At 42.0% G+C, this 10326-nt stretch overlaps 1 protein-coding gene across 1 annotated transcript; it reads right to left on the bottom strand.

The window, feature by feature from the left end:
* Positions 1–243: 243 nt before the first annotated feature.
* On the bottom strand, positions 244–9631 carry LOC137279227 (neuropilin-1-like). The gene is made up of 4 exons (XM_067811730.1): positions 9350–9631; positions 4450–4622; positions 2970–3114; positions 244–1374 (listed from the first exon to the last, which is right to left on the bottom strand). The coding sequence occupies exons 1-4, from the start codon at positions 9411–9413 to the stop codon at positions 1097–1099; spliced, it is 660 nt and encodes a 219-aa protein (XP_067667831.1). The 5' UTR covers positions 9414–9631; the 3' UTR covers positions 244–1096.
* Between the last annotated feature and the right edge of the window lie 695 nt (positions 9632–10326).

Here is a 10326-nt window from a genome sequence, read left to right as displayed (position 1 = left end):
ATTGAATAAACGGATGGATGTCATATGCTGTTGCCGCCTTTCGAGGAACTGATATCACTAAAGAGGTTTCAGAGCCTTGTGACGCAAATACTTCGAAAACTTCTAAAACCTCTGTTAAGTATTTTCTCTAGTCGTAATGACTTTTGCAAAGCTGAGCTGTTGTCGTTGTGGCACCGTTCAAAGAAAAACTTTGGAAAAAATAAATATCATTTTTAGATTTATGAAAAAAACCCACGAAATATATTCATTTTGATTTTTATTTAAACAGCGTTATTCAGTTACAAAACAATGTATGAATACAACATTGCATTTGCCTAAAGTCTCAGTTACCATATTTACTGCGTATTCAGAAAATAATTATAACAATTTCAGTTCTTCAGGAACACGTGCTCGTTATTAGAGGCGACTAACGGGATCGGGTGATCAGACTCGCTGACTTGGTTCATGCTCATCATAGTGCTCCCGTTTTGTGGACGTTGACGCTCATAATGCTAATCACATGATTGTCCAGCCCAGACTTAATTATTTACAGATCATACATTATACAGCTGGGATATTGCTGATTGTGGTTTTAAACAACACAGTAACAACATACTAACAACCACATCAACAGAAATAGTAATACCAGTGATCGTGACTCAACTGTCCATCAAACTGGATCTTTGAAATATTTCAATACCCAAATGAAAATATATGGGAAAGAAGAAAAATCAATAAATCATAAAAACTCAGGCTTGTTCACAAGTATGGATGAGGTGTTTCACTGACCTGAATCCATATTGCTATAGGCCTGCAGTATGACCTGAATCAAACATCGCTTATATCTCAGCGTGATACCTCACTCATGCTGAACCTCTCAGTGGATGGTTCGTTTCTCTATTGATTCTGACTGCAATCACACAACAGAAAACTTATCAATAATATTCTCAATTCTGGTTTTAAAGCAGTCAGACTATTAGAATAACCTGTAGTGTAGCATTTCACGAAGCATTTACCCTATGTTGCTGGGGCTGTTTTCGTTCCAACACCGTTCAAACATGGATGCATGCGCCTTTTCCATCAGACAGTTCATATTCCAGTGCCACCAGTGATGTCTCTAAGGATTTGTAACCTTCTCAAATATTTTGTAATACATGTATGTGTAACTTTTTTCCGTCTCATAGGCGTAACAAGTGCTTTTAGGGACATAGAATTCGAAAAAAGAGCACTTTGGTAAAACATTACACAGAAGCATACATTTATGGAACGTCATCTCTGGCAAAATCTCCAGCTCTCTAATCCCGTCCTTCTGTGGAACCGGCTGAAAGAGTCCATGCACTGGGCATAAAGTTGCCATGGCAACCTGGTAGTCAAATGCTTCTGATGATGGCGCAACTGAAACAGAATAGATCGGCTAGGTCAAGTCACGCCTTTCACAGGGAAAATATAATAAACGATACAATGACTCGGTTAGGTCAAGCATTTTAATGTGGTAAATACAGTAAATGATACAGTTTCAACAAGATCGTGTTTCTACGCCATTTAAAGCTTATGGAAAACAGTTCGCTTGGAATCTAAAAGACAAATATCGCATTGATGCTCAGATCAATAATAATGAAAACACAGTTACACACTCTCTCTCCTTGGGTGTTCCTCAATGGTGACGTAATTGTGAAAAATCTCGGGGACTCACAGCTTCCTAATACTCAGTTCCTGCCCTGACAGTTCTACATATTGATCTAATGATAATCTATAACCTGAACCAGACAACCCTGTGATTAATGTGAGCAACGTCAAAGACCACCAGCACCGGTAATTCTGTACTCATGCAAATTGTAGCGCAAATGGGGCTGCGCAGCGTAGAGAAAATGACCAGTCTTCTTATGTGCGGGCGAAGCGAGCAAAGGTTGCAACGTACTTTCCTCGCTTAGGTTAGGAAAATATTTTTCATGTCAAAATAAAATACCGCCATCGCCAAAGGTACACTTGTACTTCCTCACAGGGTTGTGCTCTCAGATTTCAATCCCCATATTTAATAAGTACTCACGTGTAATGTGTTTTATTCAACATTTGAAGTGCAACTCGATGTACTCAAATCGTTCTTCGCCTCTATTACCCCCACCAGCTTCCGGTTCAACGGAGTGAAGGAACAAGAATAAGCAGAACCTAACACCATATTGCCTAATTTTATTATGAACCTGTTGGAGTTTATTTGACTTAAGTGTCGCCGTTATTGTTAGATTCTTATAACATTTATTCTGCAATAAAACACTTCTGGCGTGGTAGGCGTATCACGCATGGGAGGTAACTCTCTATGTATTCCGTACGGAGTAATAACCTGTTCCTTCACTGCGTTGAGCCGGAACCTGACAAGGGTAACGGCGGCGAAGAACGGTTTGATGTACCACGAGTTGCACATCAAATGTTGAATAAAACATATTTCTTATTAAATATGGGGTTGGAAATCTGAGAGCACAGCCCAGTGAGGAAACAGGAGTGTACCTTTGATGGTGGCGATGTTTTACTTTGACATGAAAAATATATTCTTAACCGAAGCGAAGGAAGTGTGTTGTCAACCTTTGCTCGCTTCGCGCACATATAAGGAGACTGGTCATATTCTGTTCTGTACAGTTTCCCTGTGTTCCGTCGTACTGCTTCAGCAGAAGACTTGATAACATCAGTCACTGGCACAAGTGGAGGTCAGGAACGTATGACTGGTGGAAGCCTGTGCCCGATCCATAAAGCGTTCAAAGCGCTACGACATTCGTAAGTCTTTGATCAGCTATAGAGTTACGACAGGTCGTAACATTACAAATGCTTTGTGGCTTATGATTCTGGCTTCTCGAGCACCATACTCCCGCTCAAGAAGTGATGCCGGTGAGGCATGCATCATGTCGGGTTTCCACTGGCAAGCCACGAGATAAGAGGATCACTGTTTAAAGCGACATTAACCACCTCACTCACTCTCCAAATAATACTACGTCACTCACTTGACCAAAACGCACTGACGCCTGTATACGTGATGGATCCATCGGAGATAAAGATGACCTTGTAGTAGGACATGGTAGCAATGACTACCCACTTGTACCGACCACCACTAACGCCGGTCACCTGTTTATCGTTATAGTCGTAGATCTGAAATTATCATTACAGATTTTTACATGCTATATTCGCATGAAGTGTAAGACTAGCCTACCGCTGGCCCCACTCATTCTCATAATATACACATGAGGTATAACAGTAGCCTACCGCTGGCCCACCTACTCTCACAATATACACACGAAATACCAGAGTAGCCTACCGCTGGCCCCACCCATTCTCATAATATACACATGAGGTATAACAGTAGCCTACCGCTGGCCCACCTACTCTCACAATATACACATGAAATACAAGAGTAGCCTACCGCGGGCCCGATCCACTCTAACAATATGCATGAATAACTAAGTATTTGTTTGTTTCAGGTTCCCATGGTCGGCGGTGTGTATATGATCTGGACAGTCAAGTGCTGGACCAGACCACCCATGTAGCCACGAGTAAAAATCAGGAAAGTACACCGAGTAAATGAAGACTAAAGAACTTGTTTATGTAACCACCACTCATTCCTCCAATGTTTTAAAAGTAATTTGTGGTTGAGCTATTTTGTGTAAAAGTAGACTGGTTCAAAGTAAAATTTTGCAAATATGTACCCAAAAACATCAAATTATAGTTGAAGAGTTGAAAAGCAGCAGAGAAGTATTATTTGAGTGTGGACCAGTACAGTTGGCGTTTTTGGTATTTTGGCATGTTTTCAGCTGATCAGTTTGTGAAACTTGATCTGTCATTGGTCGCCAACCGAGACAAACCTAGTGTTCTTATCGTTACGCAGAAGTGCGAATGGTAATGCTCAGACATAATCGCCACCAAAGGGGAGGCAGCTCATTAACATTTGATTTTTTTTCTGAAACGAAACGATTGGAAGATAAGTCCAGCGCATCGGATACCCCATCCACTGACGGTCGTAATCATTCATAACTACTCGAGTCGGATGGCGACTCGTACCCCTCTCGTGGACATGTTCAAGGCTGGGCACGGCGATGAAAATAGTCTCGTACTGTTTCAAAGGGGAAATAAACCTAACCTCCAAACATGGCTACTCCATGAATATCTCATATCCCGTGTTCAAAGCAGCTATACCGTCATTGCCTTAGATAAGATGTTTCCGTTTTAAAAGCTGATATTCCTTTAGCTCCAAGTTTATATTTAAATTGTGTTTTACTTTAGATAGTTTGGTGGAATTTAAAAGTTAGACGGTGCTGCCATTTTCATGCTTCGAAATGAGTTCTGCTGTACGTGGCTTGATTGGTTTGCCACCATTCTTGGCAATAATGGCGTACTATACAGGTACGAATCTTCGTGTAGGTCATGGAAAGAGGCGATTAGTTACGAATGACAGAGACTATATTTCTCGTTATGGTTGTGTATTACTACCTCCACGCCGTCTATGCCCTTCTCTGTGCTGAAGTCGTCAAACACGAGTCTAAGTGTAGCCCCGGGGGTGACAGGTGTCAAAGTGAAAGTACATCTCAAGTTGTTGGGGTAGCCATTCGGGTAGTTGGGAGAGGTGAACTTGCCGGAGTCAGCCACAAAATTCTCGGAACATGCTGAATGGAAAATTACGAAAATGAAAAATAGAAACACCGAGTCTTCTAAGCAAGGGTGGTCTAAAAGATCTAGTGGAAAAAAAACGTGCAGTTGTGCTCCCACAATGGTATAACACATTTTTCCATATATGCTAGTGGAATAAAGAAACTGTGTGTCATTTGATGTTAAGGTACTTTTTAATGCTGAAAGATATTAACACGGATTGCGGTGTTTTTCGTAATCGCTGTTTAAATGTTGACAAGATAATATCGAAATCTGTATGATTTGACGCAAGGCATCATGACATGCCCTTGTAGAGATGTGTTGTCAAAAGCATGTTATTAAATTCAGTATTGTGTGTGTCCACCATTGGCGTAGATGCAGGTTTGACATCGACGACGCACAGACGGCATTAAGCGACTGAAGAATGCATGGGGAATGTTCTTGTTTCTCCGGAAGCCTGTCACAACACAAGCGACATTAGCACAGGCATTGTATTGCTGAAGCGTGAAGGTACATCACTGTCCTTGATTGAATTGCTGCACATTAGGTTCAGTGATCTCATTCCCAGTGTCCCAAACGTGTCATATTGCTATTTGCAAAGGCAAGTTGTGTACGTCCATGAGGTGTGATGGCTCCCCGTACCACACAACACTTCCGCGACTTAACTGTCGACGTGGAACAAGCGTCAGCATACCATTCACTTTCCCGTCCGTGCATCCTTGCACAGCCATGTGAGCTGTCCAGATGAAGCCCCGCCCTGTCAGTGAATAAAGTATCAATCTAGTTTCCTGTACGATCAATGCTCTCTACACGGAAGAGCCTGCTGGTGACGTTGAAGCAAAACTGGACGTATTGTAGGCCGTCGGGGTCGGATGTTGTGCTCCCACAGTCGGTTCCGTACAGTGGTTCCGATGTGGTCACACGAGGACAACCGGTCCAAGGCAAATCTCGTGTTCCCTTTGTGCTGAAAGCGTCTCCACAGAGATGAGATCGTATTTCGATGAATACCAAACCGTTTTGGGCCGTTCCAGTCTCCAGCATACCCACGTCAGTGAGACACTGATTTTCAGCAAGCGAGACACGACCTACACTTACTTTAGCTTATACTTAACGTGTTTCCACAACATTTGCAAACTAAGGAATAATCTACTCTTCTTCAAGTTTCAATACCTATTGTCACAAAGTGCACATGCCACGAGCGTTTCCTGACATCAAATTCCATGCAAAGTGCTTTGCTACACGTATATTTAGGGGTACTTAACTTTTGAGATAAGTTTTCTTTTATGCAATTTTATATTATGCACATTTAAGTTTTCTTTAGGAAATATTACTGAGTGAGTCAGTGAATCTGATAACAACTCTGCACTTAACTGTTCAATGTGGCAGCTTCTGAAGCGAAGCAGGTCTCGCACGTTTATCACTTGGCTGACACCGATATAAACCTTATACATGCTCACACTGACACCGATACAAACCGTATGCATGCCCACACCAAGGCTCTCAAAATACACGTCCACAGCAACAGCCCCCACCAACACTTCCTACAATACATGCCCCTATCATTACTCACCAACGCTCCCTACAATATATGTCCACGATCACGTTATGGCTGAAATACGTATCTCACTCACATATCCACATGAAGACTACCTACAACAGAGACCCTCCATTACCGTCCTGAACTATATGCCCCTAAAACAGCCTCAACAAGATATGCACCTATCAACAGTCACTAAGACTCCCAACATACAATACACGTTCCCACAAAAAAAAAAAACAGTATAAGAGACCATAAGAATCTGTACTATTCAGCTGATTGATCAGGTGAGGAATGAAATAAATACTTTTTCTATCGCATCACGGAAACACATGGGCGTGCTGCTGTCAAAGAGACGCCTATATTTAATAACCCTACAGTCTGATCTAAAATCACTTTCTAAACCTGATCAGTCCAGGCGGGGGGAACCAACCCATTGTTGTACAATAACAAAGACGCTCTATAGATCTTGTACGCGCCATAGGGAAGACAGGGACTTTCTAGGACATCACGACGACTCTATCCGCAGCCAGTACGGGTAGCAGGCTGGTGATGACAGGAACTGGAACCTGTCATCGTGGAAAAACATCCACTGGATCAGAGTTACTTTCTCCTCTTCGTAACAGAGTATGTGTTTGGTGACGGAAACACACGGCTTACAAACAAAGAAACATTGTGCGGCAAAATATTATGCAGCAAGCTATATTTGGCGGGGGCTTTTTGGCGGTCAGGGGTGCTTCTCCTGTGTGTATAAAGTGTTGCTTTTTCCTTAGAGGGAGATTCGCAACGGCGTAAAGTACATTTTGGACATTTTGGATGTGGTTCCACATTTTGACAACTTTTCCCTCCGCACAAGGTCCAAAAATATGGATGACACTGCCAGACCATTAAGAGCTTGTGTGATTCGTCATATCTACGCCAAGATGCAATTGCGCCATTTCAATGACTTGTTGGAAGCTCCGACATGAATTTGGGATTATTTTATAGAACGTGAGTAAGTGACATTTTAGAGTCTGGTTCAAACCTGACAGCTTGATAATGTTGTTAATCCGGAATGAAACAAGTTGTTTTAAAGGCACATCCAATGCGCGCAATTGCATTTATTAACTGTTTTGCGAAAACCCAGTTTGATTCAGCACATGATGTTTTGTCTTGAATAACTGCATACTGTTACCACAAAATCCGGACACGGAAAGAAACACTTCCAAAACGAGGTGTACCGTTTTCCAGATATATTTATGTATCTATAAACATATAACAGATAGCGCAAGGGAAAATTTGTTAATGGTCCCTGCTTACTTTGAATGCTGACAGTTCATGATGTGACCTCAGGCTGAATTGCAGACACAGAGCGGGTCTGTCAGAATATCTGTCTCCAAATATTATGGTTTTGTTGGAGGGGACACAGAGAAGAAGTTGATCTTGTGACCGCCGATGTGTTGGCTGGTAAATTTTTAGTGAGGTCTGTGAGATATGCTGAAGTAAGTCATTTGAATACCATCAGTAGTATTTTGAAGCTAATCCTGTATTTAACAGGCAGCCTGTCAAGCTGATTCAGAACAGGAGTCCTATCAAAAGTGCCATAGCACGAAATATTTAAACATAGCACGTTAACATATTACAACATAAGTATGGGACTTACAACTGATCATTGAGGAAAGCCGTATGAAATACTGTTTCCGTGACTCCCCGCCATTAATGACAACTGATATTTGATTGCTTAACCCGTGTGGTCGCTTTTGAGATGAACCTCGAGACACAGTTTCAATGTGTTCTATAAGCTTTAGGCAAGAAAGAACGGAGAAGGGGAGGAAACAAGTCTGTAATTCCTCAAAATGTCAGGATCTAAGGAGAAGGTAATGTATCCTTCCTTTTGACATGTAGATTCTTCCCTAATGACAGTATCAACAGTCTGTTTCCTGTCAAGTCTATGCAGCCAAGTTGGCAAAGAAGCTATCGAATAGGACTTGGTCGGGCACAGTTGAAAGCACCTTAGCTATTTCTCCACACGTGGTTGGTTGAAATGTGTTGTGTGATGTTTTGTTGGATATCTTGATCTCTGCAGCTCCTTCCAGTGTCAGAGGTCCGACACTTTACCACTCTGAATCTGATCTTCACAGTTCTGCCATGAAAGAATGGTAAGAATACACCAGCCAGTCCTTCAGGAAAAGTGTGTGATGGAAGTGTGACCTTATTTTCCCTGAAAAAGTATAGGCCATTTCTCGAAGTATCTATTATGCTGTTAAAGTAGGACAGATTTGCCTCAACCACGAGTTGGGATGTTGTTTGCTCTGCAATAGTGATTCCATTCCGCTATCCTATCCACCGACAGTCTTGGTCGATCTTGTCAAGGAACGGCAAAGAGAAGCGACTCACCTGAACCATGACCCGTCACCAGCGACGAGTACTACTGGTTCCGAAGTCATATACACCATCGACCTTTATTGGCATTAGAAGGATTTGTAAGCCACAAAAAGTGGCTTTCATACATGAGGATGAACTGTATGACTTCTAATAGTTTGACCCGTACATCCTGGTTTGGGACCAGTCTCTCCTGTACTCCTGCCATTGAGCTTGTACACCTTGGGGGTAGATAGCCGACATTTAGATCTTTTAAGGGCATCTAGAAGTGGAATGCATAAGAAAAGCAACATTTATGGATGTCAATTCACATGCAAGAGTTACGGATTCATACACTTGATGAAGCATCAAGTATACGCCCCGAAACGTCGTGATATTCAAAATAAAGAAGTTAAGGTCCATAAGTCTTGCTTTTCTTAGCCAACATTTAGGTTTCTTGGCTCCTGTTTGACAGCATGCTAATTACAGAAACATTGACTATGTTCACCACTGCATGCTGACTATGGTCAGTTTCCAGCAAGTAACCCGTAGGCACACTGCGGCCGGCGCTTAAACACAAAAGAATACTGAAGTCAAGTAAATTACAAAATCCCCGAGAGAAACAGAAATAATAATCGGGATGAATCGACCGTTTGAAAAATGTCGAACTTACTGCATGCAAACTATGTGTTTCGGTGTTAAACATGTACGTTCTTCCATAACATAGACGTTTTCACATTTGGTATTTACATTTATGTTTCATGGTCCATAGCTATTTATCACAGCATATTTCCAGTTTAGCAATTGACAATTACGCCACCTGTCCACATTTTCTGGTATAACAGAAGGGCTAACGACCTCACTTACCCCAAGCGGACCTGAAGAGTGCAGCGCAAGCATGAAAACAGATCATACACTGGAAAACGTCCATGGTACGACTAGTGGCGGCATTCACTGCATTTAGAACGTTTTCCTAGACGTCCTAAATTCTTGGAGCTACTCCCAGACCAGTTGCTGATGTTGTTGTCGCTGTTGGTGTTGTTGTCGCTGTTGATTTTGCTGCAGTTGATTTGGTTAAACCCAGCGTACATTCGGTACATCAGTCATACGTGGCTCACACCACCAGAAGCCGAAAACACTAACATACCAAATTCTAACCTCGAATGAGCGCTCTTGTATTGTTGTCACGTGATAGCCATAACCTTTTAAGGAAAACTGCATTTTTAATACAGCCTTAACTGGGTACGTGCGGAATGAAAGTAGACGTTGTTTAATTTGGTTAATGCACTCTGGTATCATCGTAAACGATTTCTTCTACTCCTGAAAGCAATTACACTAAGAAAGTAGCACTCATCGTCGGCATGGTTTGTATGATGGAATAATAGCCGACATTAAACATTTTCATTTTGAGTGCTAGTTATAAGATCTAATCAATGTTTCGGTTGATTCATTTTTAGAGTTTTGTTTTGACAATGGACTTTAATTTTATGTTTTGTGTAAACACCCACGAAGCAGGACAAGTGGTGGAAAACATGTTTGTCCACAGTTGTCTGTTCATGATTACTCATTTCATTCGTGACGAGTAAGTTGCGATGGGGTAGCCTTGTGGTTAACGCGTTCGCTAGTCACGCCGAAGACCCGGGTTCGATTGCCCACATGGATACAACATGTGAAGCCCATTTCTGGTGTCCCCCCCCCCCCCCCCCGGAATATTGCTAAAAGCGACATATAACCATGCTCACTCACTCACTCACTCACTCACTCACTCATTCGTGGCGGGTAAAAACATGGATGAAGAATGGTGTGTAAATATTTGTACGTGTTTATGTTCCGGTACTTGTTTG

The sequence above is a fragment of the Haliotis asinina genome, chromosome 3 (genome assembly GCF_037392515.1).
Source record: "Haliotis asinina isolate JCU_RB_2024 chromosome 3, JCU_Hal_asi_v2, whole genome shotgun sequence".
NCBI classification, from domain to species: Eukaryota; Metazoa; Mollusca; class Gastropoda; order Lepetellida; family Haliotidae; genus Haliotis; species Haliotis asinina.
The sequence above is the reverse complement of the archived record's forward strand: the minus strand, read 5'-3'. Positions and strand labels throughout refer to the sequence as shown.

Bases quoted from the DNA above. Each gene is read 5' to 3' on its own strand.
- LOC137279227 (XM_067811730.1), bottom strand. From the start codon at position 9,413: ATGGACGTTTTCCAGTGTATGATCTGTTTTCATGCTTGCGCTGCACTC. The intron at 3,115-4,449 runs GTAGTAATACAC...TGATAATTTCAG, and splicing joins AGGGCATAGACGGCGTGGAG to ATCTACGACTATAACGATAA. The intron at 1,375-2,969 runs GTGAGTGACGTA...ATTCTGTTTCAG, and splicing joins CGTCAGTGCGTTTTGGTCAA to TTGCGCCATCATCAGAAGCA.